General features: G+C 46.2%; 1 protein-coding gene across 1 annotated transcript in view; it reads left to right on the top strand.

Moving 5' to 3' along the window:
* The first annotated feature begins 6674 nt into the window (after positions 1-6674).
* Positions 6675-26914, top strand: part of ELAPOR2 (endosome-lysosome associated apoptosis and autophagy regulator family member 2) — a 111674-nt gene continuing 91434 nt past the window's right edge. Inside the window, exon 1 of the mRNA XM_063323566.1 lies at positions 6675-7261. Coding sequence (XP_063179636.1) covers positions 6800-7261 — 462 coding nt within the window. The 5' untranslated portion in view covers positions 6675-6799. The remainder of the gene's footprint in view (positions 7262-26914) is intronic.

Raw genomic sequence — 26914 nt, 5'->3', positions numbered from 1 at the left:
GGTAGATCCTTACCCACAGGAGCACACTTTTGCAGTATTAGGAGTCAGGCACAACGTGCATGACTGTAGCCTCCTTCCAGCTGAAGACCCGCAAATATAGTTAGGCCTTTAGGTCTACTTGGAGGTCAGCCTACCAGGATAGATCAAGCAGCTTGGTCATGGCATCACCTTGGAGTCACCTTGAAAAGATCTATTTCAGCCACATGCTAGGGTAGGGCCATTGCAATTTCATACCCACATATGTGAGATCAGTCTTCTCACGTGATAAATTACATCTCTGCCTTCTTCTAAAATGACTTTGTTACAATCTCTGACATTTAGTTGGGTGCTTTTTATTTAGAAAAACTTGTGTTTGAAAGTTTACGAAGGCCCTCCCAGGAGCAGAAAATCAATACTGTTGTTAATACTGAATTACAGTCATTTGCTGCAGTTGTGTGTGTCAACACTATTGTCAGTGTCAGCTCAATTAATTTTGCTACCAACCATAGCAACCATATGGTAATAAACTACGTCATATCTACAAAAGTTCCTGGTTATCAAACAGGTGGGACTTACTAAGCATTTTAATGTTGGCTCAATATGGCTCCCACCAGTTTCCCTGGGACAGCCCGGCATTGCTTTCTTTGAAGCTTTTGAAGAGTGAGGAGATGTTGTCATTGATTTAGGTGAAGCAGAAAGACCTTTGAGAAGACCCTTGAAAAAGCAGCCTTTTAATCCCAAAAGCTTTCATCAAGATCAAGCTGGTCAATAGAAAATACGAGTCCCTTTTCCTTCCAGGGGACACTATCACAGAATGGTTTGGGTTGGAAGGGACCTTTAAAGGTCATCTAGTCCAACTATGCAAAAGCCTTGTGACATTTTGATTGTTGTTTCTTTTTTTCTGGAGAAGCAATATGCTTCTGCTGGGGTGGATGGGAGAGGGAGTTCTCTCCACCACACTGTGGGGTGGTGGCCCCGGACACTTGGGTGATGGTGCGAGGGACAAATGGTGGCTGGAGAAGTTGGGCAATGTGGGGAGCCTTTGGGCAGGGTGGAGGCCGCTCTGCCTCCTGCTTTTTCACAGAGCCAAGGATGTGCATCTGCAGAGGCCTTGCTAACCTACAGTGAAGATGATCGGCCTTGATATGGCCGGCATCACAACAGAAATGAATACAGGATTAGCCTAAAAAACCTTTCTTTACTGCAGAAAGCTGTTTATTCAGTGTCATTCGTCCTAACTTCGTTCACACACCAAATCACACAGCCAGGGCGTATAGATTTTAGCTTTCCAATAGTTTGCACTTAGTGCTGTATTAATAGCGCTACGTTACTTTTCAGATTGCTCACCCGGCCTCCCCCAGACGGCGCGTCCTCTTTGGACATGACCATGTCACGACGGGTCCCTGAGAGTCATCTAACGAGGCTGGGTTTCACACGCAAAGTCAAGAGGATCATCATTACTCAACACACTCTTGCTACCCGATAGCAGATAAATAGGTCTGCTGGGAAAAGGCACCTGTGGATGAACGGCTAAGAAACCCTAATAGCAACAGTAAAAGGCTTCGGATACGGATCCTGCTGTCTGTCAGCAATTATCTTGGAAATATTTACCACTGCTGTTCCTCCTTGCTCAAAACAAACATGCTGATTTTGATGCAGTGATTGCCACTTTTTATTCTATATGCACGGGGGGAAAAAAATCAGCTGGCCTATACATTTTAAAACTGAAAAGGAATATTTTCCCCTTAGTCTGAAAAGCAAAGAAGGAGCTGTCAAACCACGTGGCGATCTCAAAAGCAGAGAAATTCTTCTTTTATGGCTGAACGTCTTATGATACAGATTCAAGCAAGGCAGCTGAGCTCTCTAACCTCTCTTCTCCAGGTCCACAGATTAAAGCCGTGCAGGAGCTCTCTGGGTCTTTTTATGTCTAACCTTTGCACAGCCAATATTAAATTGTATGTATTCAAGGAGCGCCTCTAGCGCCAAACCACGAGCAAGATTTACAGGAAAATTCAGCTAAAGTCACAACGAGAGAAAGGAGGAACAAAGAGACCACAACTGGAAGGCTCCCAGAAGCTTAAAGGGGATCCAAAAGATGAAGTTTGCTAGAAAAGCAAAATACAGGCACTCTAAACATAGAAAATACAGCATTTAGAAACAAGGATATTAAGAAAGGAGGAAAAGGGATAAATGCTGAGTGTTACATATAGGAGTGAGAATTAGGAAAAGGCAGTACAAGCTGATCTTGGCTCTTCTCTAGTCCGAAAGCATTTTTCCAGGGGTTTGCAGGTGGGGGTTTACGTAAGGAGGCTACGGCTACGTGATGAAGCCTGCAGAGCCCAGATCACGTAATCCATCAGCCATTGTCCCAGGTCCGTTTCACTGTGCTGCGCTCTGGTTTGGATGCAAAGGGGGCTGTAGAGTGTGCTGTATAGACCAGACATGTTCCACTTAGTACGCACCTAGAGCTGGAGGACATGAACCTTGTCTAAAGAGGACACTAGGCAGCAGAAAATTATCTAGGGTGGGCTTCATTTGACCAAGTGTAGGTGTCTATATCTGAGCTACCTATGCAGCTAATGGAGAGAAAAGACATTCAGCTCCTCCTAGAATAGGTGATTAAAACATGTCCGATGAGCGCTACCATTACTTTCAGCTCTGGACACTTTGGGATACCCTTTAAAACGTGTTTCTGATATGTTTATAACTTCTTTTTTAGGAAAGGGTGAATGGTACTCCCAAAGTACACCAGGCTGTGGGTGACAAAGTTAAGTGAGCTGAATCCCAGCATCTGCCTCTTCCGTGGGCTGCAGGAGAACCTTAGAGAGGGAGCCCACTGCAAATGTTACCCTTTTTTGTAGTGAGTGTGAGTGCTTAGCCTCTGCCCTGACGCGTCAGCTTTCTCAGCATGGCTCTCCAGACTATCCTAGGATGGGATCACGACGGTCCTTGAATAACTTGAAAGTAAAAGTGGTGTCTAAGTAGGTCAGAGCAGAAAGAGAGGCGCGGGTATCAAACATCTGTTTGCTATTGCTATGTATCTTGAATTTTCAAAGAACTTGAAGAGTTTGGGAATCCAAAAGTAAGAATGTGTGTTTGAGTGTCTTAAGTCTATCTTGAACCGCACTTAGCAGAGCACCAGGATGACACAACATCTTGAAAGAACGTTAATTTTTATCTCAGGTAAAGCATACCCTGGTGGAGAGCACACAGATGACTGGGTTATATGGGAAAATATACAGTCCATAAGAAAAAGGAGATGTCTGAGCAAAGCACACTGTGGTAGAGCCCACAGACAGACGTGTTAGAAAATTGAAAGAACACGTTACCTTCTGTGGGAAAACCAGTTTCCCTTGTATAGGGATCATGTCATTTAACCACATGGAGAGTCACCAATGTTGGAAAATGAGTTCCAAGGAAGAAACTCCATGAAATTGCTTTATATCGATTACCTTTTCCAAAAGCTGCAGCGAAATGCGAGCGCAGGCAAGGTCTTTAAGGAGTTTTCATCAGAAGCAGGCAGAGCGAAAAAGAGTTAATAGTTTCACTTACCTTATGATGTATTCCCACGCAAGCCAATGTCAGCCTACAGGCCTGACTAATCCCAAGTGTGGTTACTAATTGCTGTCATCCAAACAGTCGCTGGCAGCCACTTAATTTTCCCTTTCACTTGGTGTCATTAACATTAGCGACATATGGCTGCTTCCCTGCCACGGCTAAATGGCTACTGGAGAAACCTATGGCTCGAGCTCTGCAAACATCGAAGTCCATGATTAACATTAAACATCTCACCGGTGTCGGGAAGAACCGTTTACAGACCTGGATCCTAAATGCTTGGAAGCTGTTGGGTCTTTCCGGGCACAGCTTATGACAACAGTACAAATGTAGACTTCTAAGGGCATCTTTAACTTACACCAGATTAATGGAGAGGAACAATAAAACGTGGGAAATTGGGGAGATGTAGCTTGAAACACATCTCACAGTTGTTGCAGCATAAATTATTACTTACTACTTAGCTTTCTTCCTTTCCTTTTCTTTTGTACTTTAATGTAGTAGAGCGGGGCAATTGCTTTTAGCTCAGATTGCATGATTCTTCTGAATTACTTTTGTACCCTCTCACTTGAATCAAAATATTAGGTCAAGATTTCAGATACAGGTCCCAAACCTCCCAGGTTCACTGACTGCTGTCTGCTTTTACCAGATTTAAAAATCCTTTAACGCTGCTGCCTTAAATATAGGTGTTACCTTTTTTTTTTTTGGTGTTAGTTACATGGTGCTTCTCAAATCCAGCACTGCTTTCCTCTACCTCATTTGTTGACGTCTATCTAAGCTGATTAATTTTTTAAATAGTACACTTTTTTTTTTTTTTCCTGCTGACCTCGTGCTTACTGTGCACTGCAGAATTTTTGCCATGCTGCCTTCAGGTAAGATTTGCAGGATTTAATATCACAGGCATTTCAGATCCTGTTCAAATAGCACAGCAACCGAAGTGACAACATTGCTATTAAAGCCTGAGAAATTTCTGGACCTTCTGTCATTTGGAAACATGAAGTAAGACAAAAAAAGTCTCAGATCTTAGTGATTTTTCTTGCTGGGAAGACAGCAAGTCCCACAGAGGACAGTAAATAATTTTTGGTAACGTACAGTGAGCATTTTATTTGTAAATTGAGTTCTTCCCATTCTGAGTTTTAAAATGAAATATTTTACAGAGACAAAAGTGTGACAGAGCAGCTGCCAAAGCACACTCTGGTACCCCCTTTCCTGGCGCATCCCTGTGCCATATGGGAGGTCTGCTCACTTGAACCGGCTCCTGCCATTGCCGTGATAGTGGCCCTGTTGCCTTCTGGAGGGTCCCTGGGAGCCAGTGGTACTCTGGGGGCAGAAACCCTCCTCTTGCAGAAAGCAATTCTGCTTCCCACCCAGAATTTTTATTCAAGGCCAGCAACGGCCGCAAGAAGTGCACTTTTCTGGAAGTTGACCTTGTACCCATTTTCCTTGTGTGAAAGACGTGCTGAATCCAGCCAATATCGTAATGGTACGACTGGAGGGAATGGATTAAAACTAGAGATGGGTCGATTCAGACTGGACGTTAGGAAGAAGTTCTTCACCATGAGGGTGGTGAGACACTGGCCCAGGTTGCCCAGAGAGGTGGTGGAAGCCCCATCCCTGGAGGTGTTCAAGGCCAGGCTGGAGGGGGCTTTGAGCAACCTGATCTAGTGGGAGGTGTCCCTGCCCATGGCAGGGGGGTTGGAACTAGATGATCTTTAAGGTCCCTTCCAACCCTAACAATTCTATGATTCTATGAATATAATTTTTTTCCATGTATTTTCAGGGTGCATCCCTTGCTGCGTGTCTAGGAGTGCCTGCAGCTCTGCGTGGTTTATTTTAACAAATGTAAAGAGAACGGCTGCTCCAGCTGAAATCAGTGTTCCTCAAACATTGGATTTTATCCCACAGTTAAGGTGAGCAACGAATCCTTGGGACCGACTTTGTGATCTACCTGGTCCAGGAGCACAAAACAAAGCAGCGTCACAGTTTCTATCCTGTTCTCCACTTTTTCTGGAAAGATGATTCGACTTTTTCGTGTAACGGTTTACACAAACTGCTTCATTTGACACCCTGGTGAGGGATGGGGACCGTCAGTGGAAGAACCTATAACCCATTTTCCTTCCTCCAGCTGGAGTTAAAAGCGGAGCAAGGAGGGCACAGAGAAATTTCAAACTGTCTCCGTTAGCAGAGCAGCACAGAGCTCCCTCCAGACTGCTCCAGCAAGGCCCTCAAATGACATAAAATGAACAAATTACACCATTTTGGTGCTGGCGTATAGTCGCAGTGATGACACCAGCTGGGGATGGTGAGAGGGGTTACACGACACAGGCAAAGATCTGACTCTGCCCTCAGATTCCTCATCTTTTCTCAAGAGATGAATAAAGGCTGAGTCAAACCTTTGTCACGGTGAGCAGGAATGGCAGTAAAATTGCCAAAAAAAGGTCACTCAACAAATTATAAGTCAAAATAAAAAAGGGCTATGTATTGGAGTTTGTAAAGATAGATCAATAGGGACAGGAACATCCTGTGCTAGCGGTGAGGAACGCTGTGTCTGTGCTGGGAGTTGCTGGTTGGATAAAAGGAGGCAGAAAGGAGGGAAGAGGCAGGAGGGAGCAGGGAAGTGAGCAGCTTTGGCAGAGATGCCAGGGAGGCAGAGGGCCCTCGGTGCCTGCGGCAGTGAAACACTTCATTAGGAACGCGTAGCCGGGCATTGCTGGGGAAGAGGAGACGAAATGCGGACTGAAAGGCAAGCCCTGAGGGAGAAGTCTGCCTAATTTTGGGGATGCGTTTGGGTCAGGCCACGAATAAGCGTCTCTCCCCATCCCCTGGAGGGAGGGTGGCTGGCATGCTCTGGCGCGGAGGCGAGTGGTCCCAAGCACATCCCACCTGGCAGCATCCCACCTGAAGGGGGACAGGGACATCCTTCGCGCTGGAGGAGCAAGGGAGACGGGCGCAAGCACCCCCGCATCGCCTGGCGCTGCCATCCACAAGGATGAGGGGCCAGCAGCCAAGCGGGGGGCGACGCGGGGGGGCTGCGGGACGGCACGGGGAGGGAGGATTTCACGCACCAGCCTCCCCCCCACCCCGCCACGGCGCTGCTCCCTCCCCTTTTGGGGCCAGGGAAGCCCAAGCTCCCCCAGCAGGGCCGGGAGCCCCGGGCGATGCCTGCGGGATTTCACCCCCCCGCTGCCGGGGGTCGGGGGTGGGTACCACCAGGAGGGTGCTGCCGTCCTCCCGCTTGCCACGTCGGGGCTGGACGAGCCCCGGCAGCATGCGCCTGCGCTGCCTGCCTGCCTGCCTGCCTTCCTCCTCCTTCCTCCTCCTCCTCCTCCTCCTCCTCCCCCCCCTCCCGGCCCCTCCTCCCGGCTTTGGCGGTGCCGGCTGCCGGGAGCGGGCGGCCGGCGGGGCCGCTGCCGTCCGTGCCAGCCCCCGGGGTTATGCCCGGCTGCAGGCGGGGAGCGGGGCCAGGGGCAGCCCGACCCAGGGAGGTCTCCGGCGGGGGCAGGGGACGGTGATCTCCTCCCTCCCTCCCTCCCTCCCTCCCTCCTTGCCCGCCTCCCCCGGCTGCGGCGCGGGGAAGGGGTGCGCAGGGGCTCGGCGGCGGAGGATGAGGATGATGAGGATGAAGATGCGGCGGGCCGGAGCGGAGCGGGGGTACCCGGGCAGCGCCTGGGTGTGCTGCTGGCTCCTGGGCTGGCAGGCGGCCGCCCTGCAGCTGCCGCCCTGCGAAGAGGTGAGATTTTCCTCCTCCTCTGGGCTTTTCCCCATCCACAGGGGTGGGGTGGCGGGGGGGATGCACCAGGTCGGTAGAGGGTGGCACCCCGGGAGGGGGGTGTTGCTGGGTGTTGCTGCCCTCCCCGGGCTGTTCGTGGGACCAGAGAGGGGTCGGACCCGCGGAGAAGGACCCTCCGCCGCGGTGCTGGCGGCCGAGCCCCCCCACCCCCGCCCCGCATCACGCGTGGAGCCGTCGGTCGCGAAGCGCCCCCCCCCCCCCCCCCCCCCAGCCCCCCCGGTTGTTGCTGTTGCCTCCGGTGCGTGGAAATATCACAGCCCCCCTCCGAACGAGGGGGACTCGGCTGGCCTCGCTGCTTTTCTAAATACCGTGTTAAATCAGTGCAAAAGGGGGAGTGGAAGGGGGGTGTGGAGCTGCACCGACCCCCCCTGTGTCAGCCCGGGGTGTCCTAGGCCGAGCCCAGCGTGTGACATGGGGAGAGAAACTTTCTGCCTCTCTCCTACTATAAAAACCCGAAGCAGGAGGGACTCGGTGTCTTCGGAGCGGGGACCGCTCTGCGGGGCTGCGCAGGATGCGGGAGCTGAGGCTGCCGGACAGGGATGCCCAGCCCCAGGTGGCCCAGAAGGAGCCCCGATAGAGGGGACCAAGGCTGAACCTCTGCTCCATCCTCACTCCTACATGCAGGGACATCCTCTCTGCTAATTCTAAAGAGCAAGTGGGTCTTTCCTGTGATTTAAATTTAGGTGTGGGGGTGAGGAGGCTAGGTACCACCTTCCCAAACAGGTCTCGGTGGCTGGGGCGCTGCTCTGGCAAGCAGAAACCTGCAAGTGGGTTGACAGTGGTCAGTCCCCTTTCTCCTATCGCTCCGAGGATGCTCCGGGAACAGAGCTTCCTTACCTCTCCTACTGCAGTTGCACTGTTTAGCAAGAAATAATTTGTAAATCCTCAGACTGGATTGGGTGTGGGTGGCTGCAGTTCAGCTGGTGAAGGGTCCTGGTCCATGCTGGGGTCTATTGCAGTATGGGACCTCCTCGGCTGGGGGTGCAGAAGCCCATGTCTCCTCCCGGTGGTGAAAGAAGGCATCCCTGACCCAGGGAATATTCCCTATTTGCCTGTTGAATCTGCATTTTGTCTTCCAGGTAGCAGAGCCTCAGCTCGGTGTTAGTCTAGCGTGGGAAATCTTGCAGCAGAGGGACATGTGGGATACCCAAATCAGTGGCTGTTTTGGGCATGTTTCTCCTAAATATTGGTCATCCTCAGAGAGAAGGAATTATGTAGCCTCCTGCTTTGAAGTACCTGTCTCCCTTTTCAGCTAGTGAAGGGAAACAGGCCCTTCTAGAGCTCATCTCATCCTAAAGTCTTTGCTTTAAAAAAAATAAACCTCTGCAGATGGTTAAAGGTGACGGCTGAATCTCAGCAGAGGTACCAAAGGCACAGAGCTGGTATTTTGGGCATTGCATACTGGGCTTTAGGTGTGCACATTCTCTCCCGAGCCCCACTTCTGTGCCCCTTTGGATGGGGACCTTAATGCTTTTGCTTTCTTTTCAGGAGGATGGACGATGTTGTTTTTCTTTAGTTTCACTTGAATACTCTTTGAGACAGAGACATCTCTCACTCACGTGGTTAAAAAGCTGTACGTAACTTGTGCTGGTGTGTGTGTGTGCATCCATGCAACCATATGTCCCAGGGAATGTAATTACAAACATGTCTGGATGGAGAGGGGGGAAAAAAACAAAGCTTGCGAAGAAATGGGGTAGCAGATCAGCTGATTTACAAAAGGGAAGAACAAAAGTTAATAGGTTGTGTAAAACGTGGCTAATACCTGGCTGTTACGTGTCGGTCTCAAAACTTTGCCATTTGCCCTAATTCAGGCTGGCTGGAGTGATCTGGGTGTATCGCCATTAAAGTCACAACAGCTGCCGTTGTGACTGACTCTGGTTTGGGCTGGCTCTGGCAGGGACGAAGTCGCACAACGAGAAAGCGCAGCCTGTGAGAGGCTATTGCGGTCCTTTGAAGACTCGGTAAAGGTCTTATTGCTCTATACCCAAAAGGCCTGAGAAGCACAAGGCTTAATGCACTGGCAGGTAGTTCATTGTGAATCTATAGGGGATCTTTGCTTTAGTGGCACTTCTTTTTTTTTTTCTCCTCTTTTCTTGACAGCTTGTTTTTCTGTTTCCTCACTGTTATGAGAAATACGTTTTATCTGCCAGTTTGTGAGATTTCTGCGTTGGTACAGCATTTGGAGCAGTGGGATCTCTGGCTACGCCTGGGGCTCCGTGGTGCTCTGATTACATAGATAGTAAAAATAATAACGTATAGCAATGTCACTTTCCAGAAACCTTTTTGTCATTGGCGTCTTTCATCAGGGACTGTAGTAGTTGAGCACACGGGATTTAGGACAGGTGTGTCTGTGCTGCAAACCAAATGTAGGAGGAGCTGGAATGGATGTTCCCCGTGAGTTTTTGGAGTAAATTGATACAGCCGTCAGCTTCTGGCATAGTAGCGTTCAGTCGGGGCGGTGATGGCCATTCGCATCATGAGCTTTGGCTGAGCTCTGCGATGCCAGCAGCCAGTTTGAAGGTGAGCGAAGTTCGTCTCCAAGAGATGGGGGCAGGCTCGGCTGGGATGGCCGGGGTACGGCCGGGGTGCAGAACCTGGGGAGACCCCCCGGCTGTATGCTGTGCTTCTGCTGACTTGGTAACTCACGTTAGGAGGGTGGTAGAAGAGTAACTGCTTGGTGAACTCTTCCTGCTTATGCCAGTGATGAATGGCATGCTAATGCAAATGTTTCATGCGCTGCATAAATTATGACTTTGAGTGGAGTTGATGACACCCGTGTTTTTCACTGGCGTTAAATCCGCGTTCAGCTATTTATGTTGGAAACGATGAGATATTCGTGCCCATCCCCCTGCCACTGCAGGGAGCATCTTTGTTACATCTTATTTTCCAGTGTTTGAACTGGAAAAACTTTCCAGCTGAATGACTCTTCCTCGGCTTCCCCTTAGAGATTTGCCCAAATCTGAACAGATTTTGCTTTTAGGACATTTTAACTGATACTCAGCCTAAATGCATCTTCTCTTTATTCCATCATTCCCTTCCCTCTATTCTTTTTGCAACCATAACAAAAAATAAAATCACTGAGTGACTCTTCTCTTACTTCCCATTCAGGCAAATTGTTTGCAAAGAGAGGTGCGGAGTGTCCGAGCTGCTGACAAAAATGTTTCCTTTCTTCTACCCTGTTTGACTTTCAGATACTATGCAGATTGCGAGCAAACACATATGTTTTTGATACGGATAATAAATGTGATTCTGCTACATTGGGTAGTTTATCTGATAAACCAAATATAGAATTATAAAGTGACTAAGTGAATGGAAAGGGTAATGCTAAATGCCTTCTATAAGGGAAAGTATTTTTATACTAGTAAGGTGGAATACTTCTGGAGGAGTCAAAAATGATACAAGAAATTTATTTGGACATTAAAAAAACCCACTTTTATAAAATCACTTGCAAGACAAAGCCAAGGAAGTCTTACGGAGGGGAAGCATGGACTTGAAACTAGGTCAGGTACAGCATAAAGTGTATGTTGAAATAATGTCAATTTTCGTTATGGGAAAAAGTTAAAAAAATGGTGTGTGTCTAAGTTAAGTGTGAAGTATTTTAAGTATATTTGCATATTAAATCGAGGTACTAGGTACTAAGCTAAGCAGCCTGGGAAGCAAGGTGAAGTCCTGTCTTTCCATGTAAAGGATGGAGAGGAGATACATGTCGGTCTTGGGTGGACATTATGTAAGAAAGCTAGATAAAAGTCAGCATGCCTGTCACCAAATATACGTGTCAGGAGTAACAGGGATGTCTGCCGGAGGGAATCTGAGTATCTGAAACTTTCCTGTGTTGTCAGTGAACTGCACCTGCTTGGGAAAAGGGTTGGGGTCATTATGGGTGGCTCTGTGGAGACAGCCCCTGTGCTCATGGTGAAATAGGTTGGGTGGATGACAAGAAAAAAAAAAAGGAGGATAAAAGATGGAAGAGTGTTTTTGTGTCTTATTATTAGTACGCAGGAACCGTGAACGTTGTGTTTGTTCTAGAACTGGTTAATAAGCACACAGTGATCACAACAGAGGGTGGTGCTGCCTGAGGACGAAGGGAATAACTTAAGGGAGGAAGAGAAAGAAGCACAAGCATTAATGCACGGGGTAGAGAAAATGAATAAGATGCGAATCTTTAGAATAAGGTAGAAATAAAAAGGCCTTCTGTGCACTTGCGAGGCTAAATGTTATCACTGTTAAAAGGTGATACTTTTTTATTTTCATGTAACTGTGAACAAGCTGTGAGAGTTCTCGATCTCTGGGATTCATTTAGTCTCTGGTGGCCTTCAAATCTCTGAAGGGATTAGCTCATTGCTAAACATTTAGGAAGGAATTCTCCTCCTTAGTCTGTTCCCTCATTGTCCCTTGTCGGTACCCTTGTCCCTTTCTCTGAAGCATCTGCACTGGCTATTTTGGCAACAAAGCAGGAGCTATCTGTATCAGCTGCTCTAAACACCCTGAAAGATCTTAGACTCTTAATTTATGAACAGTTCATAGTCAGCAGAAGAGGCTGTGGAACGATTCCTAGACAGCTCATATTATTTTTATCGCCTCTTGCTACTCAGACTTTGTGTCTTTGAGGTGAAAAGAGAAACATACAGCTTCCATTTGCCACGGTGATGGAAGGTCGTAAAGATGGGGAAAGAGGAGCAAAATCCATGCTATAAAACTGCGGACAATGAAGTCGATGGAGTGGAAACAGGTGCACAGGTGGTGAGAAGACAGATGCCGAGGCACAGGCACCGCGGCAGAGAGCATGGCCACCGCAGCACGTAGGCAGACCAAGGCGGGAGGTGGGGAGGAAACACAGGAGAAACCAGCGAGGTGTCAGAGCTTGAAACCTGAGAAGGAGGACAGATGCCAGTATAAAAAATGGAAAGTGAGCCATGGTCGTAACAATGCAAGAATGAGAAAATTAGGCACGGTGGAAAGTGCTGTAACAGACCATAAATTCGAAAGAGTAGTAGACATTGAGCCAACACAAGATTGCATTACTTCCACCATCAAACACCACTTGATCATTCAGGATGAGTATTTATCATCTATTATTTGTGCCCGTGATTTTATTTCCTTCTTTTTCTCCTCCTTTGCTCCTCATAGCTTGTGCAGATTTAGAGAGGGCGAGGGAGAGCAGGAGCTCTGCTGGGATTCCCGACACATCCATGCATGGCACCGGTGGGGACGATCAGTGAGCCGGGTGCCGGGATGGGTGTACGCAGTGATTTGGGTTGTCAGCTGCCCCTTTCGGGCCACGTTTTCCACCAGGTGTTGGTTGGGAAAGCTTTAGCAGGACTGGGCATTGCTTTATGCTGGCTGATGACCTGGGTCGGAAACGCTGGAATCGCTTGAAGGAAAAGCCTTGCCTGCAAGTCTGACCCCGAGCTCAGCGAAGACATTGGCAGGGCTCCCGCTGACTGCCGCGGTGGTGGGGCAGAGCCAGTGGTTATCGGGACTTGCAGGGAATACAACGGGGAGACACCATCAGAGCTGGCTTCCCTCAAGTCATGTGCGTAAGTCGCTATCGACACTTGCTGAAGAAAGAGTTAAGGACCAGTGAAGGAGAAAAAAACTAAAAAAAGTGAAGAAAGGTAAGGGGTGGTAACAAGAAAGGCAGCCTTGAACCCCTCGTGCTTAAGGTAGGAAAGAAACTGTTTGGGAAGAGATCAGCGAACAGGCCCCACGTGTCTCCCAGACATTGCTGAGGTCTTTCTAGGGGCTGCTACTGCAAAGGTCCTGTGCTGGTGTCCAGCGTGGCTGTGTCTTTCCTAACTCTTACACCTACTTGGAAAAGAGTGTCCCTCCCACTCCCCCTTGGTAATATTTTAGCTGTTATCCTAGACCTGAAAATCTGTTTAGGTTTCGGCTGCTGGTAGCGGAAACGTTTTGGTTTTCAGTCTTTTGAAAGAGAAAAATCTCTGTTTTTGAAGAAGAGGAATAGTTAAAAACTCTTTTCTTGACAACTTCCTCTAAAAAAAAAACCAAAGCTAAACAAACTTTCAGTTACAAAACATTAGTCGAGTCTAATAATGACCTTATTTCACAAGTATTGTGATACTCACTTTAATAAATAGTGCCGGTCAGTACTGGCTGTGCGCTTGGGACAGGGGCTCCCGGCTGGTTTAAGGTGATCGAAGACGACACGTGCGGCCGAGCTGCCGGCTCCCCTGACTTGGTCCTGATGGTCCCGGCACTGTGTGCTGAGTCAGAGCAAACGCTGATTCGGCTGAAAACTAACCTGCCAAAAAAAAAAAAAAAAAAAAAGAAAAAAAAAAGGAAACGGGTGAGCGTTTATCTGGGTGGATGGCGGAGATGAGTCAGTGTTTATTCTCTGGGGGGTTGGAGCAGTGCAGGAGGCTTTGGGACCCACCAGGCACAAGGTTGGGTCCCTCTTGTTTTAGTTCTAGAACGTAAAATTTTGGTCGGATAGAGCTGGCCTGGATTTACACTGAGCCAATGGCGAGGGGGCTGTATTTGCCGGTGTAGGAAGAAGAAAATGAGCGATGTGCGTGTGTTGAAGGTGTGAAAGAACTGGATGGCTGCCCTCCCTTGTGGAGGGCTGTGCTCTGGCTTCAGAGATGCAAGTGCCCTCCCTGCAAGGAAAAGGGGATTTGCTGCCTGTAAGATATGTTTTCAATGAAAAAAAATAAAAAAAATTCAGATGATGGGCTATTCTCAACTAGAAAATTTATTTCACAGAGAATTTTTACTGCTACAAAGAGAGGGCAAATCACTCATCCCATTTTCTGTTGCTGATATGGCATTAACCTCTCTTATCTTAGTGCTTTATGGTCAAGAAATAAAACACATAACAGAGGTGGTTTATGGTGGTATTTGAAGATTATTGGAAAGTACCTAGAAAAAATGATAAGGGCTCTACAATTTGGTGGTAAAAATGCTGGGAAGATCAATTTACATTTGTTTAGATGTCGTTCCACCTTACAGGTGCAAATATTTTACGGGGATAACCCACAGGAAAGTGTCTCAGGGTGTTCGGGATTGTTTAAAAGGACATTCCCACCCTGCCAAGTACAGGAGCATCAGGAGAGGAGATTCACGTAAGCAGGGGAACCCAGTCCACGACACTGGCCAGATCCTTGTCCCTCTTCTAGTTACCAGGGTAGACACAGCCAGAAGAGCTATTTTCTATTTAATAATTACCAATACTACTAATAATTACTAATGCTAATTTTATAATCCAATTTGATGAAAACCCCCTGCTTTGGGGAAAGGGTGAACTTTCCCTCTGAGGTTGGAACTGACCTGAACAGAGCTATTTTTGATGTGATGAATATGGTCAGAAAATTGAAATGCATCAGATAACCAAGCTAGAAGTAGAAGCGATGGGGAGTGCAAAACCTGAAGATGCCATTAACATAATTGCTGTTGGCTTGATAAAGTACAGTGTACATGTAATAATAGATAAATCAGTGTCTCAATAGGTCATACTGTCCCAGAAAACTAAAACGCATAGAGGTGGTGACTGTTGGCAGCAAACTCGAGGGTAAAGGTGATGTTGACCTCAGCTGTTGACTCTTAAAGTGTTAATTTCCCGTAGCATTTCTTGTGGCATGGGAGATCCTTCTGGTTTTGTACTTAATCTCTGAAGTTTCTCAAAGGAAGATCTTCACACGGGCCGGCCGTGATTTATACAGATGTAGGGGAGGGGCGCTGCGTCTTTTGAGAGACGTACGTCAGAAATGGATGACTTCTGATTTTTCCCAAGCTTTTATATCCATGGCTCCCTCCTGCTGGCAGGTCAACAGCGCTGATCAAATGCTGCTTGTTTCTGGTTAGCTGCTTTTTATCTCCGGCTCAGTGGTTCCTTAAAGCAAATGAAGAAAAAGAAAGATTTCCCAAGACAGTTCTTTTCTTCTCTCTTTTGTTTGGTCTTATTTAATCTAATTCTTTAAAAATTCAGACTTCTCTTGAACGGAAAGAAACAGGGGCCCTACCCAGGCTCCTTTACAGCAGGATTTATGCTTGCACGGGGGGACTATGAGCTGATGTGCATCTCAGGGATGCTGGGAGGAGGCTGCTCAGTAGAATTGGAGTGGAGAAATGATTCAGCTCTTCACGCTGCACCTTTCATGGCAATCACCTGCCCTGCAGACCTGCTGATGAGCAGCTTGTCTTGCCTTGTGGTAAATGTCAAGTGTCCTGGTTAGTAAGGTAATGGCTGTCTCCCCTAGAGCTCCTCAAGTAACGGCTGAACCCAGGCCAACTGTCTCCTCTTCCAGAAGACCAGACAGGATGATTTGGTTGATTAATGCCTGTTTTTCACGCTGAATATAGGATTCACCAGGACTCTAAATTCTCCATTTTTTGGCTGGAAGCCCACTGTGCTCTGCATTAGCCTCTGCACAGCAAGAGGCAGGGGATCCAGAGGCGTTGCTCAATCCTGCACCAGAGCAACACACCCTGGTAGTGTCAAGGCATCCTTTTAGGGATGCACAGACCAGGTATCACAGATAGTTCGGCACTGAGCCCTGCACTGCTACTGAAATAGCTGTAATCAATGATCAGATTCCCATTCAGCCTAGCTAAGAGGAGCCATAATGTAAAAAAGAATCAATTCCCCTGGCTTTTTATTTTGCAGTATTTTTAACTGCACTTAAAGCCAACCCTACTTAAATGTTTGCTGGCATCTCTGAAGAGTCATCGTATTTTAGTTCCAGCTTTTAAATTAAAAAAAAAAAAAAGCTGATTTGCAGCATTGCCCATTGCGATACTGACCTGCTAATCGCTCGCTTGATGAACTGCTTTGCTAAACAAGGGAAAAGATTTCCTTAAAGCCTCATCATGTGGTTATGCAGGAATTGCGTCTTTCATTGAAAAAGGGGGGAAAAGAAAAGGTAAGTCAGTTCCTCGGTATTGCAGAGAAGAGTTGGAAAATGTGAACCTTGAAAAGCCAAAACCTGGAAAGTTAAATGAACTGGAGCTAAGTTGCATGGTGTTCTAAGGTCCTGTGGCACTTAAATAAGTCGTATGAATTTGATGGTGTGGAAGCAATGATGCCTGACACGAGGTTTTGGGAGGTTTTATGTGACTGTTACTGAAAGTACAGTTTCATTAACAAACCTTGCCATTATTCAACTTTAGCATTTACACTGTAGATAGTCTGAAGGGGAGACCCAGTGACACCTCATTGGGCACCATGCATGCTGGAAATAAAAGTAAATTATTGGGGCGATTATCCTGCTTTCATAGGCAGTCTTTAGCCTGCCATACACGTCAGGCCCAAAGAGCTCTGGTCCTCCAACTGTCCAGATCACACCAACGTTTTTTAGCATGCTCCCTGGCATGGATTTGCCCATGAAAGCCAGCACGGGATGGGACATTGCAGTAGAAGCTGTGGATGAACTCCCACAGTAGTCCTCCAGTTTGACAACAGAGATGAATGAAGGCAGTCTTGTCATGGGATGACTATAACTGGATATGGTCACTTGAATACCTACCATGGTAGGAGGGCATGGAGTACCCTCGTAGTTCTTCAGGACAGCAGAAAATCAGGGTGGACAGAAGCCTTGCTCCAGTGATCCGTGCATAGTCCAAGCATGAGGTCCTGGAGTTGTGGAAGTAGGTGAGCACTGGGCAGAACCAGCATTTCATACCATGAAAAGGACTTATCTCGCTTTTAACTGTACCAGTTAGGCAGCTAGTCTGACCTAAATGTCCAGTTGCCAAGACAGAGACAATCACCCTTTGAGACTAATTTTTCCCATCCTGGAAGCATGGTGTGATTTTTCTGCTGAATGTGCCCATCTCTTTCCACTTGCTACAGAGAGACTCTGGCTCATGTCAGTTGGATGTTCAACTCTCAGTTATCTAAAGCAAAATAAAATGAACCCGGACCCATCGGTAGAATTAATCTCCACTGTAACTGAATTCCATTAGCTGTTACACAAGTGATGAGGCTGCTCTGCAGCGCTCTGTAAGCCGCAGGGGTGAAGGTGTTTTGATAAGGCCGGGACATGGCAGCGGTGGAGCTGGGTCTCTGCAATGACCTAATTACACTGGAGAAGGGACCTAAATCTTTGCCTCTGAGCTGCTGAATTAAAGTGGAAGCGCAGCAGGGGCACAGCCTTGGTCCTGAGTTCTGGAGAGATATTTGTGAGTAAAGAGTTTTATTGTTTTGCCTTGTAGCACCTTCCTACCAAAGGCGCGTTATCGCACCGCAGAGTCCCTTCCTATCCAGGGAATAATTAACACCAAGCTCATGACAGTATAAATTTCTGTCTATGATATATGCAGGATTAAACCTAACATGTAAGCTTGCATGTAATGATCAGCCTTGTAATTTATTGCAACTGTTTGTCAAATAGGCTAGACCTTGTGTTTGGATTTAATTTCCCAGTGCAAAAAGTCGGGTGTTCAATTTATGATTGCTTACAGTGTGCGTGATTCCAGGCTGACTGCATTACCCAGGCAGGAAAACCAGCTATGGGTGCATTTCTTTTCTTCATATCGTAGACTGGATGATATCTGGTGGGCGCAATCAATAGCAAGGGACAGCTCGGGAGTCGTGCCTGAGCAAAACTCATCTTTTCCTTGTCCTGCCCTTCCCCCGCTCCGTGGGCTGATGAGTCAGTGCTGATTGATTTGACTGATACAGCCCTTGCGATAACGCATTACCCTGCCCCTTGAAGAGGGTTTAATGGTGCTGCAGCCAAAGCTCTGCCTACTGCTGTCACCCCCCGGCTCCTACCTCAACCCAGCTGTGGTCCCACGCGAGAGGGAAGCTTGTAGCTCCAGGCACCATCTGGCTGATGGAAATGTTAACAAATTCGGATTTGTAGCTGCCTAAAAAGCTGCCTTAGCCCTGTGGGTAAATCTGGACTTCAAAAAAGGTGTGCTCTGAGCAGGGCTTGGCTAGACCCTGCTACTGGAGATCATTTTGACTGGGGTTAGCGGCATGAATACCAAGAAAAGTCTAGAAGCTGGACACAGATGATGGCCGAGTTAAATCTAAGACACGTTTTCTCCATCATTTGCTTAGCTCAGGCTGCCTTGGGCTGCTAGCTTGTCCTTGGTTTTATTTATTAATTATTCTTGCAGTGGAAATTGGCTCTGTGGGCTTGGAGGTAACCCAAGAGGGCAACCCTGGATGAGGCTTCCTCATAAAAATATACAGTTACATGTTTTTCTTGTCAGGCTGTGATTTAAGATCTTGCTTTGTTCAATGACCAGGGTTATTTCAGACATATAATACATTTAAACACTCACGAAGGGCATGGTCCTATCCTGAGACAAGTGGTTGCAAGTCAGGCAGAAGTTCCTGAGCTAAATCTCCCAAACGTGACCTCCCTCTGATGTTACAGGTGTCATCAGTCTCCTTTTTGTCTTTTTTGTGTTAATGGAATATTAATAAAAAAAAATTTCAACATTCCCAAAGTTGAGTAGTGATGAAGATTCAGCTACAAGTTGTAAAAAAAGTCTTATTTGCTGTGGGTTGCTTTTTTTTTTTTTTCCCTGTTTGAAAATATTCAGCCATCTGGTAAGCAAACAAATAAAATGCTGCATGATATTGGCAGCAAAGAACACACTGAAAAACAACTAATGGGAGAAGGAAACAGTTCACAGCCTCTCTGTAGTCTGGGGGGTTTTGGTTTTGTATTTTTTTCCCCCCTCAGGATGACTCCTGAGTTGAATTTGTATTTGCAAAAAGCAGAATCTGGTCATGATTTTCATATGAGTGAATGCAGCTTTGGCAAAGCCTAAAAATAAAAATATTTCTGTTTTTACTTCCCCCCAAGGATTAATTAGGCTTAGTGAAAGAAGCACACCTTTTCTTCATTATCAGACTCCTTACTTTGCAATGTTATATGTAAGTAAGTGTAACAATTAAAGTCCTGGTTATAAACATGAGAGACTCTTTATCAGGGAGTGTAATGACAGGACAAGGGGTAACAGCTTCAGACTGAAGGAGGGTAGATTTAGATTGGATATCAGGAAGAAATCCTTTACTGTGAGGGTGGTGAGGCACTGGCCCAGGTTGCCCAGAGAAGCTGTGGCTGCCCCATCCCTGGAGGTGTTCAAGGCCAGGCTGGATGGGGCTTTGAGCAGCCTGGTCTGGTGGGAGGTGTCCCTGCCCATGGCAGGGGGGTGGAACTAGATGATCTTTAAGGTCCCTTCCAACCCGAACCACTCTAGTGATTCTGTGATTCTATGTTGTCTGTCAATGTGACCTCTTTGGTTAACATCCTGTATTGAAGAAATTACGTGCATTCAAGTTCGAGTGCAAATCATTCGTATTGACACGGAAGTGACTAATACCTGTAGCTCTTCTCCCTCTTCTTTTGGGGACTATATATATTGGTAGAGGAGCCTTTGTGTTGAGTTAGTATTGGGGTAATCCCTTCCACGCTGAAGGTTCATTACATTATATCGCTCCCCAGCTGTACAGAAAACTCAGTCTCGGAGGGTGTCAGGGTCTGAAAGGGAAAAGCTGAGCTCAGAAGTGCGCCAGACTCGTCCACCCCCACGGCTTGGGTGAGGAAGACGCCAAGAGTGCGCAGACTTGGGTCAATGGTGATGAGGAAATGAGGGCTGGGCTCTTCACAGCTGTCCCCAGCTCCTGACCTGTCCCAGACAAAGAGCTGGAGGAGATTTTTTCATATAGTGACATCTCTCAAGAGAGAAAAGGAAATGTGGAGCAAATGCAGTTGGTAGGAAATTGTAGAGGAGGTGACAAGGCAGAAAAACGATACAAGATCAGATGGGCGAGCATCACCCAGACTTCCCTCTAATAACAGCGTTGTTCCTTTTCTAATATTTTTCTGCTGCCTGATGCGGTATGACAGTCTCGCACACCTGATGGAAACTGATAACCGACAGCAGAGGGGCAGGAGCGGAAGCTTTGCAAAACACTCGTGCACGTGCCTGGTTTTAAGCACATGAATAATTCCACTGAAGTTGGAGAAACCAATGCCGTTCATGTTACGTTCATGCTTAAATACCGTGCTGGATTACGGTCAGGGAATTCTGTGAACTGCAGAGTCGATACCGTGATATAACTGAGATATATTACTGAATTTAAACCTTTTACTTCCAGTAATCCAAAGGCTTTCCTTTAGGCACAGTGTTGAAAAAAATGCATTGAGTGGTGTTCTTTAAAAATATTTAAATGTTAAATCAGTTTGGTGCTCATTTCATGTTGTCTTTTGTGGGTTTTTGTAAAAGCACTTCTTTTGTTCTGTATACATTCAGCAGACTTTTTAGGACTAACTGGTGATGTCCTTTTATATGCTTTTTAAAATTTAATTGGTGTAGCAGATTGGACAGGATGCTGCGGTGGGACTCTGCTACTGGAGAGGAAACGCAATGAAACGGGCCACATTGATTGCTCAGATGATTAAATCTGGACATAGTTCAGGTCCTCACTGGGTTGAAGCGGACAACTTGTAAAATTGTATTACCTTTATACTGCTCCGCATGAATGTGCCGGGAGCCCTGTGAGGATGAGACAGGCAGTTTGGTGATAGTTTGTGAACCGAATCCTTGAAGATATATTTTCCCTATGGATACTGTAACTGCAGAAGTTAAATTTGGTTCAGAGCAGTGGCTTAGTGAGGTAGTGGCCCCACGGAAGGAGAGGCACAGGCTCTGGGATGCACCTGCACGTGCCCCAAAACTGTTTCTCTTGCACTTAATGGTTCACTCAGATTGGAGGAGCCTCATAGATAAATATGCTGTAATATTTACCTTAACGTTTGCTCTGTCTCATTTTTCTTGAGTACATAGATGTATTTTTCCCACTGAAATTATCAGCTCAGTTCCTCATCTGAGGTAAATTATTTTTGCCCTGCTCAGCTGTTTCACATGTAATGTGGTTCTAGTTTGTTGACTTTGCACCATCTCAGGAGCACCAGGAGTGAGGATTTTGCCGTGTCCCTTATTTTGAGAATATAAAAATGGACCCAAATTTATCATCCTGTCTTACATCTGATAAAGAATGGATGTGACAAGGTGTGACAAGAAGTGGGTTCACTTGGCTGGTGCTTAAGGAAATGCTGAAATTGGGCACAGCATTGGTGTAGGGGGTTCAGAAGGAGTGCAAGGGACAGAAATAAAAAGGAAAAAGTTATCTTGGAAGAGGGAAAGCTGAGTGCCCAGGGGAATCCTAGGGAAAACTTGCACATTTGTTGAGCAGAGGCCACCTGGGGCCAAGATCTGCTCACTTACCTTGAAGCAGTTGACGCATCTGGTTGATGTCCATCTCGGGTCTGGAACCTCCTGATGGCCTTGGCTCCTTCACAAACAAAAGCTCAGCAGTTTTCCCCGTGGCTTTAATGCACCTGTTGGGATGCTGCAGGTACCTTAGGTGATTGCCTTCTTGGGATTTGTTTCTGGGCTATTAAATAGTTGTACCCTGAACTCTTTTTGTGCAGATTGCCTTCTGAATAGGCAATAGTCAGCAACATCTATACTCAAAAAACCAGAAGCTTCTCTTTTCATTTATAAGTCTTAAGCCTTGAAAAGCTGGGAATAAAACATCAAGGTTGAAAAGGAGGAGGAATGAATAAAATCCAGCATATTAAAAGTTATAATTAGAACTCTGATCAACTTTGATACTGTCAGGCCTTCTCAACTGTAATAACTGTGTAGCTCTGAATAAAAAGCCTAACCATATTTGCAGTGAAACATGAATCTTGTTCTTGGAGAATGTTTTGGCTTATTACACCGTGCCAGTGTGTGCGAAATAGAGTGTGCTGTACTGAGATCCTGTGGGTGGCTTTATCTAGTGTCCATATGCACACAATGTTTGCATAAGACGTACCGTATAGTTGATGTTTGTGAATAATAGGCACTGAAATTTACTTTGCTGGAAACAAAAGCTGGTTTGTGTGTATGGGAGTGACCTTGTGCAAACAGTTCTCTGCCGATGTGTCTGGACGCTGCTCTGTTAGTGTGGTAGGCAGTAGGCGAGGGGCACCCGGCAAGCTGGGGACCTTCCACCCTGATGGCACCATGGCACATGGGCTGTGCCTGAACACCTGGTGTCTTGGAGCACTCTGGGGAACATCTTCCACCTCTACCCAAAGCTTTCCTTGCCATAGGGAAGAAAGACGAGTGTCATCATGTCGGTGGTCTTGGAAGACCCTTCAGTAGTCAGCAGGGACATCACCTGCAGCTCTTGTCTAGAGCAGGATGTGAAAACTCCTCGCAAATCATAGAATCATAGAATCATCTAGGTTGGAAGGGACCGTTCAGATCATCTAGTCCAACCATCAACCTAACACTGACAAAAACTATCACTAAAGCATATCTCTAAGCACTATGTCTACTCATCTTTTAAATACCTCCAGGGATGGTGACTCAGCTGCTTCCCTGGGCAGCCTGTTCCAATGCTTAATGTGGCACATGGAGTCAGTGTGTCATCATTTTCTCTGCAAGGTTGCTTATTTGCTTTGTGCTCTGACAGTTGAATACCAAACAACAGAACATGAGGATTTAGTGAGTTTTCTCCTTTACAGTTTCGTAGGTAGAAATTTATGACAGTAGGGGAGGGAAAATACTATCAAATCAAAAGTGTGAGACACTACACCTCTTTTTACCTTTTACCTTTTTTATAGATATAAAAGAGTGAATAAGGTGTAGATCCCCAGTAGTTAACAAAGCAAGTACTTAAGCTAGGAGTAGGATGCTTAAATATCGATAGTTAAAAAGCTGTAGCCCATTAATTCTACTTTTGATGGGCCTCTATGGGATCATGAATATTGGAATTAAACCTGACGTTTTTTCCTTAAGCCTAACATCTCTGTTAATGCTTGATCTTTCAAGCTAGTTGGCTTCAATATTGCAGGTTTAAGCCCTGAGAGCCCACTTCAGCTTTTAAGGGATTGGTCTTATGTGAATCTTATATGAGATGTGCCCAGTACCACTGTGACCCTGTTCTCCGCCACAAACTTGCACGTGCAGTAAGTGACCTGAAAAACTCTTCTCACAAAGAATAACAAGTGAAAAAAATTATTGTTTTGAAATACTTCTATTGCATATTGAAAAAGGGCTTTCTACTTTGGAAGAGATAACCTCAGAAAAAGGCATCATCATCGAAAAGGCTGGAAACTGTGGTATCTGATAAGTCCTGGAAAAGTTGATTCTTACTGGGCAGAAGGAAAGTGGTATGTCACGTATAGATTGGTAGTAATAAAAGTCATTCTCACTTTTACAGCCAAATAAATATAGTTTGTCAATATAAGGGGAAAATGGTAAAAAATCATAGAAACCTTATTGCAGTTAATGGAATAATATTCACTTCATGGAACTGGATCAGACCTCTCCAAATATTACTGCTGGGTGACTAAAAGACTGGATGAGTCAATAACATTAGGACAACGAAGATAAATATATTTATAAACATCCTTTACCACCATGTTCTTCACTTCAGTTTTTTCTTTAATCTGACTGTTTTTGTCAGAAGATTTAGGAGCTCACTGAAAAAAAATACGGTTTCCTGATCACCCTTGTCTAAAATCTTTTTGAGAAAAAGTAGAGATCGGCAGGTGAATTTGTTAAGTTTTGAGACTGAAGAGTTAAAAACCCCACAACCCAAACCCCGAATTTCTGGGTTCATCAGAAATGTCCTCCTGATCGCCAGGAGAGCCTGGCAGTCTGGAGGGATGCCTGGGTCAAAGGGGGATTCTCCACCTTTCTTACCATGATTTAAATCTTAATTTCTGTATTATTAGTCTCTGCTACAGGCTGTGTAGGAAACAGCTCTCATAGTGGGGAACCACTGAAGAGTGCGGAGTCCTCCCTCCAAGCTGTGGAGCCCAACTGGATGGACACGCTTCACTGCAGCCCTTGCTTCTGAAGGCTGGACCCAGGTCTGAACATGAACATAGTCATGTTCAAATTTGCCCACTTTCTGGGCTCTGTTGTAACTCATGAAGCTTTATACAGAAGCTCTTTAGGACAGTCTTGTGTTTCGTTACCCCGTAACATTCAGCAGTCTCAAACGCCTCCTCTTCCTCCTCTTGTGAGAAAGGGACATGATGGCGGTGGTGAAGAAAGGGGAGTGATGTGATAACGGGAATCATTACGATGAATAGGATTAGGATTTGCTTTCGTTGTGGGCTTAATTTCAGCCTGCGTTAATGACACTGAAGAACTCCCTGAGAAGAAAGACTGGTCAATTGAGATGGAACCACAATGTTACTGGGTAATTAAGGTGTGAAGCAAGCTTTCAAAGCGGTGTTTGAAAAGGTCAACCACTTCTGCCCGTTCAGAATGTAATGGTCAGGTTTTCTGTTAAAGAAAAGCCCAGTCTGAATGAACATGTGAAAACAGCAAGTTGTTTTAGAATCTGAGTTGTTGGGCTTCTTCTAGTGTGTGAAATGGAGTGGGATTCATCTCTCTAAGAGGTGCTTCTCCAGTGGGCAAAACTGCCATCTCCAACCTGCACCCCACCCTGTCTTGTCCTAAGTCCACCCTCTGCATGTGCTTGTTGACCACACGAGAAATCCCACCATGTAGATGGCTGAAATTGGATGAGATGGATCCATCCCTCTTCTGTTGTCATTTGTCCAGCAACGATGGTGGACAGCAGCAGAGTTAGAGAGCTGGGGAAGTTGTGCCTTGAAGGCGTACGAGGGGTGTGATAGTGTGGACACTGTGTGTATGCGTTCAAGAGCATGCTTTGACTCCTGGGGAGCCGAAACGGAAACTTGGTGTGGTGTGAATGGACATGAGGTTTGCCCTCTGGCTCTGTGCTCTCACTGGGTGGTGGAGTTGCCAGCCCGTGTTGAAGGATTTAATATTTGCTTTCCAAGAGCCCTGGTGCCAGTGACTTCCACTGACACACTCCTGGGAAGAAAACGCAGAAGTGAGAGGGACTTAGCCTCAGCGAATTCATTTTCATTGAGGTTAATGTTCAAGAGGGAAGGCTCTGAACTCTCCTTTGGGCTCTTTTAATATTTGTAGAGCTTTATGAGGATGAAAGGCTGTGTAAGTGCTCGGTGTTACAGTTCACAGAGACAGAAGATGACATGCTGCTACCCTGTAGTAAGCCAATATGCCACTGACAAGTCTATTATGAGTAAGGTCTATCTCTGGCTTATTGCATTTGGCATCTTTTTTACAAAGGGTAGAGTGTTTTAAAGAATTCTGTGGGAAAGCTGTGACAAAATGATCACACCAATTTCTTTGCACCAAAGACAATGCTGGTGTCAAAGTAGCTGACCTCCTCCAAAACAGTTGTTATTTAAGGCCAGAAATGGTAAAATCTGGCCTTACAATCAAATCCAATGTGGTATTTTGACTGCAAAACCCTTTGAGAAAGGTCCTATGGATGAGACGAGCAGTACCGCAAGCAGTTTAAGCATTATAGCTGGATCAGTGTGTATTAGAAACACATAGGCTTGGTGCTGGGAATCCTGAAAGGCAAATTGACATATAGCAGTGTTAGCAAAGGTTAGCAAAATATTAGATGTGGTCCAGGGATTGAGAAGAGCAACAGTTAAGTGCGTGGCGAAACACTGACAGGTGAGAGCTGGGTACCTCCTGTCCTGGCAGGAGCAGGGGCTGTAGGAAAGGGGGAGGTGGGGCGATGCAGCCCATTGCAGCATTTGAACTGCTCCCTCGTCCTGGAGACTGGCTGGCTGGAGGTTGGCTGGGCTGTTTTTTGCACCAAAATTATATAAATTTATATTATGAACTAAGTTATATTATACCATATTATATGTTCTCCTAACTTGGCAGCTCGTTATGCTTTGCTGCTTGCAAACTTTCTCTGGATTCATCCAATGAATACTGCTGGATTCCAAGGCACTAGTTATTTGTAGAAAGGGTTGTGACAAGGGTTGCTGGCTGCAGTTGTACTGCCTGGAAAGGGCATCTCCATCTCTCTGACAACCCCTCTCCCGGCTGAGTTTAAAAATGTGTGAGAGGTGTGTTGGCTCATCTTCAGTGATGGAGGTTAAGGAGGGATTACACGAGCCGGTCATCCTGTGGGTGGGAGAGAGGTGGAAGGGGAGGAGCTGGGGCGAGTAGCAGGTGGGGAGGGTATAACCCTGTTCATTTACAACAGTGGCATCCGAAACACAGGGTGTGATCGCAGTGTTTAAGAGCAGAAAGTCTTTATCATTCATGCAAAAGGAGGATCCATGTTATTGCTGCTGACCAATAGTCATTGAGTTGGATTCAAAATTAATTAAAAAGAAAATATCAATTAATTTTGGTGCTATTGGAGAAAAAACTTAAATGAATGTAGACTTCGTGGGAAACTAGTTCTTGACTGTCTGTGGTACAGATATGGGGACCCCATCCTGCAATATTCCAATGCCCCGCAGTAAGCTGTACAAATTCTCTAGCAGAGCCTCTTTAGCAGAGCAAGTATCTTTTAGCCTTATTTTACAAACGAAAAATAATGCCAGATGTGAGATGTTTATGCATATCCAGTCGCAGTTCAGAGAGGATCGTTCCCATTTGGTTCTGAAAAATGGCCATTCGAGCCCTCTGCAAAATGATATTTCCATGTTCCTGGGCTGAGCTGATGCTATGTGGTACTACAGGGTTCCTGCTCACAGTTGAGATCCCGGCATATATGATGGAGAGCTGTACCAGTCC

The sequence above is a fragment of the Chroicocephalus ridibundus genome, chromosome 1 (genome assembly GCF_963924245.1).
Source record: "Chroicocephalus ridibundus chromosome 1, bChrRid1.1, whole genome shotgun sequence".
NCBI classification, from domain to species: Eukaryota; Metazoa; Chordata; class Aves; order Charadriiformes; family Laridae; genus Chroicocephalus; species Chroicocephalus ridibundus.
Note: the sequence above shows the minus strand (reverse complement) of the source record. Positions and strands in the feature narration are given on the sequence as shown.